Below are 19,538 nucleotides of genomic sequence, written 5' to 3'. Positions count from 1 at the left end.
ACGCCATTCTCCTGCCTCAGCCTCCCGAGTAGCTGGGACTACAGGCGCCCGCCACCTCGCCCGGCTAGTTTTTTGTATTTTTTAGTAGAGACGGGGTTTCACCGTGTTAGCCAGGATGGTCTCGATCTCCTGACCTCGTGATCCACCCGTCTCGGCCTCCCAAAGTGCTGGGATTACAGGCTTGAGCCACCGCGCCCGGCCATGTTTTGTATTTTTAGTAGAGACGGGGTTTCACCGTGTTAGCCAGGATGGTCTCCATCTCCTGACCTCGTGATCCGCCCAACTCGGCCTCCCAAAGTGCTGAGATTACAGGTGTGAGCCACCGCGCCCAGCTCAGTTTAATGATGATTATTAGTTAGAAAGCAAGTGACATAGTTGGAGTATAGCGTACTTTGATGCTTTGTGGGAATAAAACAGCTCTAGGCAGCCTTTCCTGAAATAGCTCCCTCCTTCTCCCCAACCACTCTCTCCAGTTTCCAACCCTTTATTGTGCTTTCTCTTCACGGCAGGTATCACACACTGAAAATATATGTTTGTTTATTCTCTGCTTTCCCTACCAGACGGCCTGTTCCAGGAGGGCAGACTATACTGATCTTGCTCACTCCATGTGCCCAGAAGAAAGCCTGACACACAGCAGGTGCTCTTTAAATAGTTGTTCAATAAATAGTTGAACATTGAATACGTAATCTGATTTTTCCGAGAGTTAGGACAATGGTTTTTTTTTCTTTTTCTTTTTTTTTTTATTTTTAAGACAGAGTTTCACTCTGTTGCCCAGGCTAGAGTGCAGTGGTGCAATCTCGGCTCACTGCAACCTCTGCCTCCCAGGTTCAAGCAATTCTCCTGCCTCAGCCTCCCGAGTCGCTGGGACTACAGGTGCGTGCCACCACGCCCAGCTAATTTTTCGTATTTTTAGTAGAGATGGGGTTTCACCATGTTGGCCAGGCTGGTCTCAAACTCTTGATCTCAGGTGATCCATCCACCCTGGACTGCCAAAGTGCTGGGATCACAGGCGTGAGATACCGTGCCCGGTCAGAATTTGCTTTTTTTTTTTTTTTTTTTGAGAAGGAGTCTCGCTCTGACACCCAGGCTGGAGTGCAGTGGGGCGATCTTGGCTCACGGCAATCTCCACCTCCCGGGATCAAGCGGTTCTCCTGCCTCAGCCTCCCAAGTAGCTGGGATTACAGGCGCCCGCCACCACGCCCAGCTAATTTTGTACTTTTGGTAGAGACAGGGTTTCTCCATGTTGGTCAGGCTGGTCTCAAACTCCCGACCTCAGGTGAGCCGCCCACCTCGGCCTCCCAAAGTGCTGGGATTACGGGCGTGAGCCACCGTGCCCTGCCGGATTTGCTATTTCTAAAAAGTGCCTTGGGTAATTCTGTTGCCCTTAGTCACTAGAAAAGTCACTCTGAATCAAACAAAGCTTGGTTTGACCCCAGTCTGTCACTTCTAACTGCATGACCATAGGGAAGTAGCTTCTTCTCTGATCTTGTTTCCTTATCTGTAGACAATAGGCATGACCACATTCTCATGGAGCTGTTATGACAAATTAATTAAATTAAGTAATGGACGTAGAGTTCTTGGCATAATGCCACTTGTTCAGGTGGCTGCCACTATGATATTATTATTATTATTTTATTGTTATGCCCAAGCAGGAGAAGATTTTTCTCCCTGTAAGATCACTCTGAGAATCTCCTTAAAGTGGGGTTCTGAGACCAGCAGCATCAGCATTACCTGAGGGCTGGTTTAAAATGGAGAATCTCTGCCCCACCCCAGATCTACTGAATTGAAATCTGCACTTTAACAAGATCGCATTGAATGTTTGCACATTCAAATTTTAAAAGGACTGTTCAAAGTCACATGTACTGTTTTCTTCCTGTCTCTAATTTCAGGAGTCTTCCCAGAAGGTTCATGAGCCGTGGCATCCCAGAATCTGAATCCTTCCTTAGTGTCGGTGGCTCTTCACCCTTCTAAGTGCAGAGGAGGAAGCCCAGCTCATTCTGGGTGCACTTCCAGCTGAGGAAATAAGGAGGAGGAATTCCTGAAGCCCCGAACAAGTGCCTGGGATGGATCCAAACTCCATCTTGCTTTCTCCTCAGCCCCAGATCTGCTCCCACCTGGCAGAAGTCTGTTTGGAAGGTGAGAGAAGCTCATCTCCTCCAGAGCTGGGTAGAGACTCCCAGTTTCCCTGGAGCCAGGTCCCCAGCTGCAGCCCTTCAGACCCCGAATGGTTTGGTGATAAGCACATCCAGGCGAAGAGGGCCAGAGTGGAAACCATCGTCCGAGGCATGTGTCTCTCCCCGAATCCTCTGGTACTAGGCAGTGCACAAGCTGGGGACAGCCCACGCTGCCCAGAAAAGGCCCGAGAGAGGAAGAGGAAGCAGAGCCTTCCCACACAGCAAGGCCTCCCGATGCCACCCCCTGCCTGGGACCAGGGCAACAGGAAGGGGGGCCCTCGTGTGAGAGAACAACTTCACCTGCTGAATCAACAGCTAAGACATCTGCAAGAGCACATCCTACAGGCTGCCAAGCCCAGGGACACAGCTCAGGGGCCAGGAGGCTGTGGCACCGGGAAAGGCCCTCTGAGTGCAAAGCAGGGGAATGGCTGTGGGCCTCGTCCCTGGGCTGCAGATGGTGACCACCAGCAGGGTTCCAGCAAGGACCTCTCTGGGGCAGAAAAACACCAAGAGTCTGAGGAGCCCAGGTTCCTTCCTTCTGGAGCACCAGATTCGCTGGAGATTCTGAGGAAAGAGCTGACCAGGGCAGTGTCCCGGGCTGTGGATTCAGTATTACAAAAGGTACTGTTGGATCCACCAGGCCGCCTGACTCATCTGGGCAGAAGTTTCCAGGGGCAGGTGCCAGAGGGTAGAAGCGAGCCCTCACCTCCTGTGGGAGAGGCCTGTGAAGATCCACTTGCTTTGGCTGCCTTGCCCAGGAGGGTCCAGCTACAAGCTGGGGTCCCAGTAGGAAACTTGTCACTGGCCAAGCCTCTAGATTCTCCTAGGTACCCTATCCCTCCAAGAATGATCCCCAAACGCTGTCAGGATCTCCCAGCAAACTGTCCCTTGACTGCACCTTCCCACATCCAGGAAAATCAGATTCTTAGCGAGCTACTGGGTTATGGATGCAACAAAGGCCATTGGAGCAGCAGTCCTCCCCAGGACTCATCTTCCCAGAGGCACCCCTCCTTAGAGGCCGCCCTACGACCTTGGAGAGCTACTAAACTGCAACCACTGGTCCTGAACCAGCAGCAGTGTCCCCTGCCTTTCACCTCTGCCCATCTGGAAAGTCTGCGCCTTCTTCCCTCGGTGAAGATGGAACAGGGAGGCCTGCATGCTGTCACTGAGGCGCTACCTTTCTCTTCGGTCCACATATCCTTTAATAGCAATTGAAGTTCTCATTGTTGGCTAGGTGCAGTGGCTCATGCTTATAATCCCAGTGCTTTGGGAGGCCAAGGTGGGAGGATTACTTGAGGACAGGTATTCAAGACTAGCCTGGACAACATAGCTAGATCCCATCTCTAAACGTAAAAAATTATCTGCACATGATGGTGCACGCCTGTAGTCCTAGCTACTCAGGAGGCTGAGGCAGGAGGATTGCTTGAGCCCGGGAGTTCGAGGTTACAGTGAGCTGTGATTGCACCACTGCACTCTAGCTGGGCAACAGAGAGAAAAAATGTCTCAAAAAATAAATTAAAATATCATTGGCACTGTGCAGAGAAACAAGAAAACTGAAAGTTGAAGAGGAGGTGGCGACAGATCACTCAGGGTCTTCTTAATGTTGCTCTGGGCCTTCAGCTTAAAGTGGCGACCACATTCTGGAATTTAAGGACCTGGGAAGGTTTACTTACCTTCTTCTGTGACCCATCGGGTTCTGCCACTTGACTTATTCCTTTGGGTGTAAAGGGTTTTGTTTTGAGACTCAAATAGGCTTCCGAAATACAACGAATACTCTACGGAAGAAAGAACCCCATAATTTGGTTGTCAGCTGCCCATACACTCAGGAGGAGAAGGTCAAAGGAATGACCTCATCTGAGGTATGGCCTCCCCAACCCCATAACTCTACAAGCAAAAATTCTGTATTGTGTAGATAATTCATGGGGAGCATATGAGGGACCAGAAACTTCTGGGCCAGATGGAAAAGGAGTTTTCCTCGGGGATTAAACCCAGAGAGGCAGCTGGAAATGGCCAGAAGTCTTCAGTTTAAGGAACAACTTCCCAGCTGCAATGGAGTGCCTAGAGACTAGGGGCTGGGCATATGAAGGGAGAGGAGGCTCCCCATGAGGAGGCCTGAGTGGTCCAGGCTGATGGGCAGGGGTCTGGATCTTATTGCATCATCTTTGCAACCCCTAAGCAAACGCTACTCTCTTAATGTATTTCCCAGAGTAACCCTCGGGATATAAATAATTGTTGAGTTAGGAGAAAAAGTACCTTGGGGAAATACTGAGATCGTTTATTTTCTGCAGGAATTCTCTGAGCCTTTAACATGAGTAAGTGGAAGTTCTAAGAGGAGAATGTATACAGCCCCAAACCCATATGACCCATAGAATAATCCACTTCTAACAAGCGTCTTGCAGAACTTGAGTTCTTGAGAATATATTTTCGATGTTGCTTTTTAAGCTAGCTGTGCTCACGTTGCTGCTTCTCGTGGGCAGCTTTGAGGCGAATCTCCAGAGGCTGATGAGTCTGTGGAGTTGCATATCCAGGTGGGAACAGTCGTGTCCTTTGCCTGGCAGGTGCTGTGCGGGCAGCGGGATGGGGTGGGACCAGCTCATTACCATGCCAGAACCTGCCTTTGTGTCCTAAATGCCACGAGCGCCCCCTGCCGGTCAAAGGTGTTGGAAACACCCCAAAGTTAACCTGGAAGTCGGCGAGCAACTGTAAAAGCAACGCTGAGAACACTTCACTTGCCACCACTCTTGGAGGCAGAGATTCCACCATAGACAGATTTTCTTTATAAGAAAGGCTAACTGTCTGGGCCTTTGATAACCACTAGTTGACTCTCCATTAAATACAGACAGCTGCAAAAACACCTCAGGCAGATGGTCCCCCAGAATTTGCTATTTGTTGAGCACCTACATGTGCCTGTTGCTGGCCCCCCAAATTGGGGATTGGGCTCAGAGAGCTTCTGGAGGTTTGGGGCCTATCCTAAGAAATACCTAAGCCAGGACTGGCTGCATGGGTGAAGCACTTGACTATCTTTGGAATGACTTGGGGCCCCCTGGCAGCACCCTGGCCCCTCAACTCTTCCCCCATTCCTGCTGCCTATATTCCAAGACCAGAGATTTATTCCTGTGGACCATGAAAACCACCTGAGAGCAAGCTGCTTTACAGCATAAAAAGAACGTTTATGTTCACATGACATCCTGTGACATAGGTAGGGCAGATGTGAAGATCATGAGGGGAGCACTGACAGAACACTTTCTCCGTGGCAGGCATTGCTACCAGCATTTCACACATATGTGCCACCACCACTTAGCTACATTCTGAAACCCATAAAGCCCTATGATTTTTTCCCCCACCTAAGACTGATGCAATCTTTTTTCCGGTAGCAAAACCTGGCCTGCACTGACTGGAGGCTATTTATAGATTTTATCCCACTTAGTAAGTCATACATTTTGCTGCAGAAATGTGAATGTATTGGATTATAGACTGTCTCAGCTGTGGATATTAATGTGTGGTACACACATCCTATTATCTTTATAAGCTAACAAATTCTGAAACCCGAACTCCATTTGGCCCAGCATTTCAGATAAGGGGTTTAGACCTGTATTATCTCACTGTTCTCAAGCATCCACTCTAAGACTGGGTATCCAAGAAGCAGAGACAGAGAAGGGAGCGAACTCGCCCAAAGCCCCACACTAATGAGCAACCAGGATTCAAACCTGGGATCTGATGGCCAAGTACAAGCTTTAACCACTATACTGCACATCTTAGCAATGAGGCTTAGAGTAGTTAAGTGGCTGGCCCAAGGTCACACAGCTAATAGGTGGTAAAATCAGTGTCTGAAACTGGGTCTTTGGAATCCCAATCCAGGATTCTTTCCACACCATTTGTGGATCTGTAGGAAGGATAAGTAGGGCTGATGGGGTAGCAGGGAGGGGTCTTCTGTGCAGCAACCAGGTGCCTGGGCCACCTATAACTAGTCAGTCTGGTTTCTTTTGGTTAAATAGATTCATCCTATGTGGAAGTCTTAATTGTCTTAAGCTACAGCTCTCAGATCTGAGATCCCAAGTTACTCTGTGTAATGCTTCTCACCCAGCCTAAGGAGTGTCCCTGAAAATGCAAGGTGTATTTGTGTAAGAATCTTTTTTTCATTTCTGTCCTGCTCCAGTGCTCGGCAGTCACATCACAATTCTCCAACTCTTGTTAAAGGGGAAGGAATCTGTCTGTTCCCAGAGTAAGGTATAGTTTGGAATATAATTTCCATATATGTGTATGGATTAAGGTTGACCATTCACTCACTCCTTCACACAACAAATATTTATTGAGCACCTACTACGTTCCTAGAACTGGGCTAGGCACAAAGATGAAAAGATAAGGTCCTCACTCTCAAGGAGCTCACAGTCTAAACAAGGAGACAAACATGCAGTAAAAATTCCAGTAAGGTCATTGCTGACACAGTTTGTACAAAGGGTCTTCATAGCCCAGGGTAAGGAAGGCCTAATTTGGCAAGGAAGGGTTTAACAGAGGCGGGAGCTTCTCAGCTGAGATCTGAAAGATGAAGGACAGTTCTGCCAGGCAAATGGAGAGTGGGTGCTGCCCAACCATTTAAGCTTCTTGAGCAAGAACAAAATGTGAGCTGGTACTAAGCCTGCTTAGATGTTTGCTGGTTATAAAGCCAACACTACAAAGGCAATGGTAAGAGTGACAGCCAGAATGGGGACCACCTAGCTTATTCTTCTCGTTTTACAGCTGGGGAAACTGAGGCAGAGGGGGAAGTAAATCTCCGTTGGGGCTTTGAAATCGTTTATCTGGGACAGAACTGCCCTCTCTTCCCATCCCACTGGAACACCACACACACACACACACACACACACACAATACACCAAACTGTATTTGACATCATCTATGGTACATAACTTTTCCACATCGAGATGGTTTTCACATCCTGTGACTTAACTGTGCACATATGGCATTCAGCTTATTTGACCAGAGCTTCCAGAGACAGAAAAATGGAGGAAATACACAATTCCAATCAGAAAAACAAAACGAAATCAAACAGAAACCACAGGAACAAAGAATTCGCTAGTTAATTGATAAACTGGCATTTTAAAGTGTTCATTTTCCTTGACACTGAGATAAATCCAAGAAGGTCTAAACCCTGGTCACTTGAAGAAGGCCAAACTAATGTTTTTCTTCGCACGATATCCCAGCTCCAACCTCCTGAAGGCTTATTTTCCTGATGTTCAGGTAAAGTCACTTAACTAAATTGCAGCTTCTGCAGAACTCCCACGTGACAGTGTGTTTCGCCTGGTGTGAGGCAAGTCCTAAGTCATCATATGTGCTCTTCAAGCTCCCCTTAGTGTTGTTGATGGAATCGGTGCAATGTCCACTTCTGGGCTGAGACTCTACCCAAATAATCATGAATAACTTTAGGCTAGAAAGGTTGGCTGTCTAAATTCTTAAGCTACTGAGCTGTAGATAGTCCCCCCAAACAGAAACACATGGGCAGGAAAAGTAGCGGGAAAGAGAAACACTAGTTAGTGGACTTTTTGGCTAGTTTTCTGCCTTGGCTGGGGACACTATGAAAAAGAAAAAATAGGCTGGGTGCAGTGGCTCACGCCTGTAATCCCAACACTTTGGGAGGCCGAGGTGAGCAGATGACCTGAGGTCAGGAGTCCGAGACCAGCCTGACCAACATGGTGAAACCCCCGTCTCTACTGAAAATACAAAAACTAGCTGGCGTGGTGGTGGGCACCTGTAATCCCAGCTACTCGGAGGCTGAGGCAGGAGAAGGAGAAGCATTTGAACTTGGGAGGCAGAGGTTGCAGTGAACAGAGATCACGCCACTGCACTCCAGCCTGGGCGACAGAGCGAGCCTCCATCTCAAAAAAACACACAAAAACAAAAAACCATATATATATATATGGAGAGAGAGACAGAGTGTCAGACACTGTCAAATTTATGTTCAAGTTGCTGTAGTTCAAAACTGAGTGAAAGTACATACAGATGAAGTGTGACAATAAGGAAAATCAAACTAATTGTTAGGACCAGACCTCTTCTTTTCCCATGAAAGGTTTCTGAGGGCCTCCTTTACCTTGGGTGTTGGGTTAGGGGCTGTTAATACTTTCGGCCTACATCATTCAAGCTTTTCTTTCCCTCATATTCAGTTGGTTGGTTGATCCCTGAAGCAACCTCTGATTTTGATTTCAATTCATTCCACAATTCAAAGTTGCTAATAAACTGCTCCCTGACCTATACCTTGCCCTTCCCTTGGCCCTTTATCCAGGCAGAAGGCCCCAGGCCTGCCATGCAATCCACCTGGGTGCAGCAAAATCTGGCACCACACTGGTCTTGACCCCTAAGTCCCACTCAAACACCACATAAAGCTTTTCATGGGTAAAACAACCCTCATGAATCTAGCATATCAAAAAAAAAAATTTGTTATAACGGGTACTGAAGCCAATTTAGATTTTTCTGAGTATAACTGAATAGGCTTGGAAAACAGCAGTGGCTTCGCTTGTTTTCTTAAAGGAAGCCCCTGTTAATACTGGTTAAAGGCATGTATATGAACCCCTATACTGAGCTGGAAGCAGACGGTTCTAATTCTGAGCACCTCATGGCAAATGTCTGACTGGATGGACCTCTTGTTTGTACAGTTCAACCGCTGCATTACCTCCCAGATGATCAAGTGGTTCAGCAACTTTCGTGAGTTTTATTACATCCAAATGGAAAAATCTGCCCGGCAAGCAATTTCAGATGGTGTCACAAATCCCAAAATGCTGGTGGTTCTCCGCAATTCAGAACTTTTTCGAGCTCTCAATATGCACTATAACAAGGGAAATGACTTTGAGGTAAGACCATGTACTGGGGTCCCATGAGGTCTGATGAGTGTCTTCCCTACATGATTCGGGTTTTAGGAAAGATCCCCCTTCTGTGTCTCCTTAAGTTACTGACAGCCAGGGCAGCCTGTGCCAATCTCTGTATCATCCACAAAGATCACAGCCTCAACAGCTTCACTCGGCCAATAGGTGGAAGCAGCAAACTGAGTCTACAGCCAGTCTTCATTCTGAAGCTTAGGGAGAGGTCTGCCAGGTGTTACACCATCTTAGACTGAATACCCTGTCGTTATCAAGTTACATCACTTACTGACCTTTTTGCCTTAGTGCCAGGAGGCTCAGGACAGAATCCTGAGCTCAGTTGTGACACCTAGTCTTGGCCTAGGTTTTTTCAACAATTTCTATGCTTTTCATGATTTGGTTCTTATCTGTATTTTCCCTTGAAAGTGTATCTGTGGGCCTTCTATGGAAGGCCCCTCAAGTCACCTCAAATCCTTTCTGGAAATAACAATAAACAACACTCAAGCTCAGTCCCTCAGGAATCCCTATGAAGGCACACTGGTGGCACCTCAGAGGTAAAGCATCAGTGAAGGGTGAGCCTAGGTGTCAGTGGTGCACATTCCTAATCAAGAGACGCATGTTGCCTCATGCACGGCCGACAGCTCTGTTAGGCTGGCATCCGATTCTGCAGGTGCTGGGTATATCTGGTCACAGATTACACTTCCCTCTTCTTGCTTTCTCCCTTGACTGTGATCACCAAGAGTGGTTTATTGATACCTCCAAGAAATACAAGAACTGTGGTCATCCACTGGTTGACTGGTCAGTCAGAATACGTTTGGAAAGCTAAGGCTACCTGTGGGGAAAATTGTCCATGTCTCCCTTTCTGAGGCTCAAGGGGTCAGGGCCAGTATGGGACAGGCAGCACTGCCGCATCTTTCCACAGAGGGTGGTTATTTGGCCTGCAGTGGCGGCAAGCCCCAAGCCAAGCTGGGTCTGGAGCTTGGCGGTGCAGCGACCGATCATTCATGGTGCCAGTCTGCATCAGGATTCTAGAACAGCACCCCTGTCAACCGGCTCTGAAAGCAGGAGTGTAAGCTCTTCAGACCCAGCCCTAAAAGGCAGTGGAATGAGGTATGACAGTCAGAAGCTTGGGGGCACTCCTTCCACAGTTAGTACTAGGGAAAAGAATACCAAAGTCTCTTTGAGCCACAGATTTACTTTCAGTAAGATTTTCTGACCTACTTAGTAAAAAGTCACTCATTAGCGGGATCAGCTTCTCCTACAAAGGAAATGTCCTTAATTCACCTTCTCCCAGGACTTTCTCATTGGAGCTGTCATATCAAGGTTTGTGTCTGATGAGGGAGCAGAGGATTCCTAGGGTTGCAGAATCAGGGGCCGGTAGAGCAGGGATGCTCCTAGCCCACTTCCCAAGAAACAGGCAGCATCCGCTAGTGAGGGCTCTGGCACCAGTGCTCCCCAACCTCACGTCTTTTCCTTCTTGTGGGTCTCTTTGGAAATGCAGGTTCCAGATTGCTTCTTGGAAATCGCCAGCTTGACGTTACAGGAATTCTTCAGGGCTGTCTCCGCAGGGAGAGACTCAGATCCTTCCTGGAAGAAACCCATTTATAAAATTATTTCTAAACTGGACAGTGATATCCCAGAGATATTCAAATCTTCCAGCTATCCCCAGTAGCTGTTTTGGGGTTAAGATCTCACAATGTGAGGAGTGACTGGCTAGCGTTTCCTGGGTTTGTCTTAAATGGCAATATAGCTGTAGTCGTATAAAAAGGGCACAAGGAAATCTCCTCTACCAAAATAGGTACTATTACCATTTTGATCATTTATTTCCCTTTCCAGAATCATCAGAAATTGAACTTGAACTATAAAATGGACTAACTGTATTGGTAGTATATTGTAAAAGGAACACAAGTTTTCAATCAGAAGACTTGAAGCTCAACTCCATTGTTTCCAGGTGTTGTGACCCTGGGAACTTCCTGGTATCTCTGCATCTGTAAAATGAGGTTGTTAAGTATTAAAGGACAGTATGTCCTATGCAGTGTTATTCACACACAAATGTTAGGTTTTTGAATCCCTCTTTCAGATAAGGTTATCTTATTTGGGGTTTTACAAATTGCTGTTTTAGTCTCCTACTTATAAAGTGCCATCTATTTGCTAGATACTTTCACATACTTTATCTTTAAGCTTTCACCCTGAAAAGTAGTTATTATCATCATTTAAAAAATGACCAAACAGGAGCTTTAGAACTGCAAAGTAACTCGCCAAAGCCTATGAGGCCAGGGCATCTGGGTTGATAGGGACAGTCAGGAGCCTGGAGGAACCAAGACTTTCTGATGCCCGACTGCATGCTGGACCCATCTCCTGCAGCTAACTCAGGATCTCAGGCAGGACCCCACCCCTAGTAAGCATCCAGCGCTGACAGGGCACCATCACCTGACAACTCCTGCTCAGCACTTAGGAGCACTTCACCGCCCAAGATTTTTGCTGATCATTTCAGCAAACTCAAGACAAACTTTCTGCAGGACTTGAGTGTTGCTGTTTATTCACATTTGTCTGCTGGAAGAGTTTATCAGCTGGATAATGCAAATAGTCTCCAGTTGACCATTGCTATTGGTGCCCCAACCTCATATATGCAGAAGCTGAACTTCAGACTGTGAAAGGTAGAAAGGGCCTTAGGAGATCATCTGGCCCACGCTGCTTAAATTAGGAAGGAAGAACTGTGGTCCAGACAGGAGGCTTGCACAGGCTGTGCACAGCCTTGCAGATGATAAATGGCATAACTGGGACAAATGCAGCATCACACAGAAATGGAAATTCTCCCACTCCGTAACAAAATTACAGTCCATGGCTGACCTTCCACTGATGATGGAATTCATGAAATCAACATTTACCCCACTGCTGGCCCAACACAAATTGTGACCCACTCTTGAGCACATAGGCGAGACACGTACAAAGCTGAGTAACTGCATCTGTCTTCTAAGCTAGTCAGGATCAAGTCTTTGTAAGCACTGCCAAAGGTACGCGGGGTTGGGTGGGGGTAATACATAGCTCGGGCTTTGTAGTCCTGATAAGGGGTGTCTGTGAGTTCATTAGCTTCTTTCCTATCTATATAAAACAAGTTTCATATTTGGCCACTCAACTTCCATTATTTTTCTGTTGGGGCGCTGCTGGAGCAGATGAGATAAAATCCCTAAACTATTACTAGAACTATCAGCATAAAAAGGTATGAAAGATGAATTTTCCTTCACATTTTCTCTTCAAATAGCTGAAAGGAAAAACAAAACAGACTTAGCCCAAACCCGTCTTTACAGGCTAAAGGTTAAGTGCCCTCCAATACATCCAACTGCACTCAGAAGATCTTTGCCCTATTTTCACAAAAATGAAGGAATCTGCCAAACCTAAGTTTTAAACACAGGCAAGCATGGAGTGCTCTGGGCATGGGCAATCAGTTTTCTGTGTCTGGAGACAGTAGAAGAACCCTCTATCCAGAGTGACATTACATACCTAAGTTAGACACACAGGGGAAACAAGTTCACATGATTGTCCAATTGAGAGCAGCCCTTCTTCTGTCCCAAACCTGAAATTCATTAGTGTGTGTTTAAAGGCTGAGCCAAGTCACCTCCAGGGCAGTGAACCTTGTCTCAGGGACCAATTAGATGAAATGTACAAGCTCAAATTGAAAACATTTGTGTATTGCACTCTTTCCAGGAAGTGTTCTCTAACCACTGAGCTAAACACAGAAGAATGTATAAATACATATGCTCTGCCAACAGAAGAATTCTATTTGATTATAATTTTCTGTTTCTACCAAGTGTGTATCCCTCTCTCTTGGAAACACATGGAGTGTAAGCTGAGTGAGTTATTATGTTCTTTTAGCAATCACACTTTGCCAAAGATCTGGTCATTTTTTCCATTAAGGTATATGAGGGCGCTATTTTATTTTTTTGAGACAGGGTCTCACTCTGTCATTCAGGCTGGAGCACAGTGCCATGATCACAGTAGCCTCAATCTCCTAGGTTCAAGTGATCCTCCCACCTCTGCCTCTCGAGTAGATAGGACTACAGGCACATGTCACCATGCCCAACTAATTTTTTAAAATTTTTCTGTAGAGATGGGGGTCTCACTATGTTACCCAGGCTGGTCTTGAACTGCTGGACTCAAGCAATTCTCCCACCTCAGCCTCCCAAAGTGCCAGAATTATAGGCATGAGCCACCATGCCCAGCTTTGGGTGCTACTCTCTCCTAGATTAGACATGTTCAAATACTGCATAATTGTCTAATTTTTCAATGGTGGACTACTGAGGAGTCAATGCCCAATTATCAATTAAAAGCAGGTAGTTGATTGGTATCCTATGGAGGAAAATGTTCATTAGGAACCTTTATTTCAAACACGGTTTCATATAGTATACAAATCCCAAACCAGACTCAAACGGTGAGAGGCTGAAGGCATCTCCTGGACATGTAAGGCGTATCTAAACAATTTATTTTCCATCAGAGAACGAGCAAAGCATAAACAGCAAACAGATAGCACAGCACTCTTTAATAAAGCTCTAATACCCAGCCCTCTTACGTAGGTCCACTTTTAAAAGATTGTCTGCTCTCAATGACAAAATATAGAATCCTCAGAAGAAAATAATTTAAAATTCCACTTCCCTAACCTAATTTTACAAGTGTCTTGAAAATATATTTTTGGCTGCACACGGTAGCTCATGCCTATAATCCCAGCAATTTGGAAGGCTGAGGTGGGAGGATCGCTTGAGCCCAGGGGTTTGAGACCAGCCTGGGCAATGTGGTGAGACCCCGTCTCTACCAAAAAAGAAAATACAAAAATTAGCCAGCATCACGGCGTGTGCCTGTAGTCCCAGCTACTTGGGAGGCTAAGGTGAGGATCATTTTAGCCTAGGAGGTTGAGGTTGCAGTGAGCCGGCAATCATGCTACTGCACAGCCCTGGGCAACAGAGTGAGACCTTGCCTAAAAAAAAAAAAAAGAAAAAAAGAAAAAAACAAAAGAAAAGAAAGAAAGAAAAAAGATAAAAATTATTTCTTTTAAAAGTCCTAAAGGCCGGATGTGGTGGCTCACGCCTGTAATCCCAGCACTTTGGAAGGCCAAGACGGGTAGATCACCTGATGTTGGGAGTTCGAGATTAGCCTGACCAATACGGAGAAACACCGTCTCTCCGATTTTGTATTTTTTGTAAAAATACAAAATTAGCCAGGAGTGGTGGTGTGTGCCTGTAATCCCAGCTACTTCGGAGGCTGAGACAGGAGAATCGCTTGAGCCCAGGAGGCAGAGGTTGCAGTGAGCCGAAATTGCGCCATTGCACTCCAGCCTGGGCAACAAGAGTGAAACTCTATCTCAGAAAAAGAAAAAGTCCTTACAAAATTAGCCAAAATTTTGGTAACCAGTTTTCTGAAGTCCTATATAGTCTAGATTTTCATAATAATTGATTCTAGTCCTTTTATTTACAGTTTTGATCCTTTGCTCTGTAAAGCAGATCATAGTTTGATAATATATACAATCAAAACAAAACAGAAATTTAAAAAATCCTTTGATGTTTTTACACAAACTGTTAAGTATTGCACAAATTTCACATAAAGCAACATCATCAGACAAGATAATGAAACAGTGACAGGCACGAAAGAGATACTGAATACTTTAGCTAGAACAATATAGCTCTATCAGGCTGAGGATTTTATACATTTGAATTTGAGTTCTGTGTAAGTCTTAACTGCTTCAGGGATTGAAGCTTTGGGGTGGCGGGAAATGAACTTGTGACAATATGGCAAATATAATGCGTTTCATGAAAGTATTGTATACAATATTCATGGTCAGATTTACCACAAATATACACATATACATCTGTAAGGTATAAGTTCAGATGATCTACTTGAGAGTATTAATAATACATGCTGTACCTCTGAGGTAGATCACGGTATCTACATTTACAAAGAGTTACTAAGCACTCACCTGTGGAAGAAGATGATTCATGAAAAAGTATTTTTCAGGATTAGACAATTCCTACACAAAGCTTTTTTTTTTTTTTTTTTTTTTTTTTTTTAAGATGGAGTTTTGCTCTGTCACCCAGGCTGGAGTGCGGTGACGTGATCTCGGCTCACTGCAGCCTTTACCTTCTGGGTTCAAGCGATTCTTGTGCCTCAGTCTCCCGAGTAGCTGGGATTACAGGTGCACGCCACTATGCCTGGCTAATATTTGTATTTTTAGTAGAGACGGGGTCTTGCCAGGTTGGCAGGCTGGTCTTGAACTCCTGACCTCAGGTGATCCGCCTGCCTTTGCCTCCTAAAGTGCTGAGATTACAGGCGTGAGCCACCGCACCTCGCCCTCTTTGCAATGACCTAAGTAGTATATATAACCAACTGCCTAAGAGTTGAATGCTTAGTCCTATTAAAAAAAAAAAAAAAAAAGCAAAACAGATGCTAGCCTCCAGAGGAAGGGAGTGTTTGATGAACTGCTGAAGGCAGGTGGACAATGAACACAGTAAAGGAACAACCCAAAACGTCACCAGTTTTACATGTCCATCTGCTCACTAGGAGTCTGCTTTTCTTTCACTAAGAGTTTTTCAGGGTGATTTCATTTCTCACCATCTCACCCCTTCATGCTCAGAAACTCTTGTTTTGCCATTTCCAATTCTCCAGTCACACCTCAAACAAATGTCAGTTCCTTTTCTTCCCTTAGGAAAACCCTTCTCTTTCCCCTACTTACTGATTTCTGTGGCTCTGACTTCCATGCTCTCAGTAACTGCTTCCGGACTGGAGCTTCAGCTGTCAGCAAGAATGTTGTTCCTCCCTTTACCTTTTCCCCACTTTATCATCAGCTATCTGACCTGACGCTGCTTCCCCCACCCCATTTGCTTTCCACCTCACCTAATACCTTTCCCAAGTCGAGTAGTTTGTTAGGTGCATGGGCTTTGGAGTGTCTTTTCATCCTGGCTCAACCACCTATCAGCTATAGATCTCTAAATTATTTATTCTTCTTGGCCTCAGCTTGGTCATCTGTAAAACAGAGATAATAATATAGCACCTACCTCATAATACTGTTCTAAGGTTCAGGTAAAACAATACATGTGAAATGCTCAACACACTTCTAGAGCATAGTATGTGCTCAGTAAATGTTAGCTGTATTACTGCTCAGCAGTCCTAAATTGTTAGTAAAGTCATGAATTTGTACTGCTTCACAGTGAAAAAGAATTCTTAGCTAGACACTGACCTGCTTTTTCCTTACACAGGGGGATACACTGCTTTTTTTATTTTATTTTATTTTTTTATTTTTTATTTTTTTTTGAGACAGAGTCTTGCTGTGTGGCCCAGGCTGGAGTGCAGTGGTGCAATCTTGGCTCACTGCAAGCTCTGCCTCCCAGGTTCAAGTGATTCTTCTGCCTCAGCCTCCTGAGTAGCTGGGACTATAGGTGCACGCCACCATGCCTGGCTAATTTTTGTATTTTTAGTAGAGATGGGGTTTCACCATATTGGTCAGGCTGGTCTTGAACTCCTGACCTTGTGATCCACCCACCTCTGCCTCCCAAAGTGCTGGGATTACAAGAGTGAGCCACTGCACCCGGCCTACACTGCAGACATCCTCTTAATTAAAAGCTCAGTGACTAAAGTGATATTTCTAAAATTATGCAACTTGCCATCTCTAACCACTGCTTCTTGGGGCTGTATCTACGTCCACTGAGTAGACTAGTTTTGGCTTGAATATTTTCTTAACTTCCGTACAGTTACTCAAAACATCTCTGTAGTTGTTCCACTTGTTAAAAGGGGCTGGTTCACTGCTTTCTTGACTTGGTGAGGGGTGGGGAGGGAAACATAACTGGAATCCTGGTTCCCCCCCCACCCTTAACAGTTAAATCTATATTCAGGATTATTTTTTCAAAAAGATCAGGTTTTTTTTTTTTTGATACAGGATCTTGCTCTGTCACCCAGGCTGGAGTGCAGTGGCAAAATCTTGGGTCACTGAGCTCCTCCACCACCTCCCGAGCTCAAGGGATCCTCCCACCTCAACCTCCTGAGTAGCTGAGACTACAGGCATGCACCACCACGCCTGGCTATTTTTTGTAGACATGGGGTCTCACCACGTTGCCCAGTTTGGTGTGGAACTCCTGGGCTCAAGAGATCCGCCCACCTCAGCCTCCCAGCGCTGGGATTACAGGTGTGCGGCACCACACCCAACCTGCTTTTTTTGAATGAAAGTAATCCAGCCTCCTTTCTGGTTCTTTTCATTTATAGTCATTAATGTTGATTATCTTCTCTTCTGCTCTTTCATGAGTGTGGGATGGTGATTATCAGAATATTTAACGCTCTAAATGTCTTCTGGCTAGTCTGTTTCTACATTGTCTTTTTCAAATCAAGCTTTATGAGACAATGGGATTGTCAATGAAGTTTTGCTGACTTCTACTGTATTAAATTTCTAACAAAAAACCACAATTACGTCAGGCAAAATGCATTTTTGATAAATACCCCAAAGTTGCTTTTGCTCAAGATTCCTATCTTGGCATTTAGATACTTCTTTTCACACATACTATTACTTCATTAGAGCTGAGCTTGCTGACTCTGAACCAATCAGAACAAACTCCAGAAACTCTTACTTCCTACAGAATTCTTGCCAAAAATGGTGCCCCAAAAAAGAATTTCTAAGGTAGACAGTGGGATGTGGGTACAAGAACAGAACACAAATGCAAACTGTTTTGTTGATTGTAATTTATCAGCAAGTCCTGGGAACAGAAAGTTTAATAACACTAGACTTTCCTAACCACTTTAATTTTGACATACTAGTTGCAAAGATAATTTAAATCCTCATGCCATGTGAATGGTAGACATGATTATGTATCCTTATGCTGTGGAGACAGTAATCACCTAAAAAATGTGAGGCAGGGTTTGACAGGTTGACTCAATGCTTAGAAAATGCTATTTAAAGTGACTTTCTATTTCTTCATTATAAAGCCATGCCTATTCAATTCAAACACATCAGGGCATTTCTCTGGGAGGCCAATAGTCTTCTTACTGTTTTAGGACTAAAAAGATATAATGACTATTTACGGAGTAGGTCTCAAATGTTCTGAAGTGTGGCAGAAAAATAACCTCCTAGTATTCAATTTGTACCAAAATTAAGATCAGTAACAGATTCTGACGCTCTGGGGTGTATACTTCTCATTTTACTCCCTTCAAATAAAGCAAGTGACCATGCTTTAACTACTCAAAAGCATAGTTACTGAGAAAAGCACCAATATTGATGACCTCATGAAAAAAAAAAGACTAAAAAGCCACTTCATGTTGCAAAAGCTATGCTACTTACCCCCTCAAAGAGGCAGTCCCCAACAATATAAAGTCCTGAATTTAAGTCATGATGGAACTACAAGCAAAGTGACTCATTCTATACTCATTCTCTTAACAGTTCTTCACATTCCCACATGGAGTTCTGAATCTTGATTATGGTGGCGGTGATTACATGAAGCTACATGGAGATAAAACTGCCCACAGAACCAAACACAAATACGATGAAGCTTACAATTAGATAAAACTGCCACAGAACAAAACACACAACAAAACACACACACATGAGTGCTTGTAAAACTGGTAAAATCCGAATAAGCTCTGTGGAGTGTATCAACATCAACTTCTTGGCTTTTAAAAGTTGTGACACACACTTCTCATTGTATAAAATGTTTTCATTGGAGATGGCTGGTTGAAGAAAACACTAGGACTTCTCTGCACATTTTTTCTGCAACTTCCTATGAATCTGTAACTATTTCAAAACAATTTTTTTTTTTAAATGAGAAATCAGAATCTTTGGGGAAAAGTTCTACTGAAGGAGTGATGTACTCTAAAGAAGAGACTCAAAAAAGTCCACACCACCACAGAGTGTATTTATAAGGACACTTACGCCACAAATAGAGATTAATTATCTTAGGTATCAAAGCAGATTAATTTAGAGAGATACAATCTAGCTTACTGAAAACAGCAATTCTCATTTTGTTGAGGTTTGTTCCATTTTGTCTGTGATAACTGGAACTACAAACTAGTTCTGCTCTCCTTAAAATCAGAAAGGACAAGCCACAGAAAAATAATTTGTTCTGCCCGCCCACTGCACTTCTCTTCTCCCATCTACAACCTCCTCCACACACCAGATTTCTCCTCTAAGCTCTCAAGTTTAAATAACACTGGACCACAACTCATGTCTGTCTATCGTGAGGAAACTTCACAACAGAAAACGCCTAGGCTTGTTTTCAGGCCCACGGGCAAACATATGTTTTAGATTAAAAGGCATTTTAAATCTTGGCTTTATGAGCTCCCGAGAAGCCAAACTGTCCCTATGCCTAAGCTGTTCCCTTGGCTATCAAGCACCTTTGGAAGCCGCATAAACTCTTTCAGGCTAGGTGGATTTTCTTTTGCACATTTAAAGAGTTTTATTAACAAGTATCCTTCCAACAACTGTATCTTTCACACCTGCAAAGTTAACCAACAGACCAGGGCGTTCGAAAATTTTGCTTAATGAACCTATCATCAG

General features: G+C 44.7%; 1 protein-coding gene across 2 annotated transcripts; it reads left to right on the top strand.

Annotated features, from left to right (window-relative positions):
• Positions 1 to 2,063: 2,063 nt before the first annotated feature.
• PROX2 (prospero homeobox 2) lies at positions 2,064 to 13,015 on the top strand. Of its 2 annotated transcripts, XM_017880509.1 has the most exons (4): positions 2,064 to 3,368; positions 7,302 to 7,409; positions 8,819 to 9,013; positions 10,521 to 13,015. In XM_017880509.1, exons 1-4 carry the CDS (start codon positions 2,064 to 2,066, stop codon positions 10,689 to 10,691), a joined length of 1,779 nt encoding a protein of 592 aa, XP_017735998.1. In that variant the 3' UTR covers positions 10,692 to 13,015. The 2 variants fall into 2 exon arrangements, with proteins under 2 accessions (XP_017735998.1, XP_017735999.1); XM_017880510.1 differs by lacking the exon at positions 7,302 to 7,409 and having other exon boundaries at positions 2,064 to 2,795.
• The last annotated feature ends 6,523 nt before the right edge of the window (positions 13,016 to 19,538 follow it).

Source organism: Rhinopithecus bieti, unplaced genomic scaffold (genome assembly GCF_001698545.2).
Source record: "Rhinopithecus bieti isolate Rb0 unplaced genomic scaffold, ASM169854v2 scaffold_11380, whole genome shotgun sequence".
Classification (NCBI taxonomy): domain Eukaryota; kingdom Metazoa; phylum Chordata; class Mammalia; order Primates; family Cercopithecidae; genus Rhinopithecus; species Rhinopithecus bieti.
Note: the sequence above shows the minus strand (reverse complement) of the source record. Positions and strands in the feature narration are given on the sequence as shown.

Excerpts from the sequence above, each read along its gene's own strand:
- PROX2 (XM_017880509.1), top strand. The coding sequence starts at position 2,064 with ATGGATCCAAACTCCATCTTGCTTTCTCCTCAGCCCCAGATCTGCTCC. Across the intron at positions 3,369-7,301 it reads TACCTTTCTCTTCGGTCCAC|ATCCAAGAAGGTCTAAACCC; the intron begins ATATCCTTTAAT and ends ACACTGAGATAA. Across the intron at positions 9,014-10,520 it reads ACAAGGGAAATGACTTTGAG|GTTCCAGATTGCTTCTTGGA; the intron begins GTAAGACCATGT and ends TTGGAAATGCAG.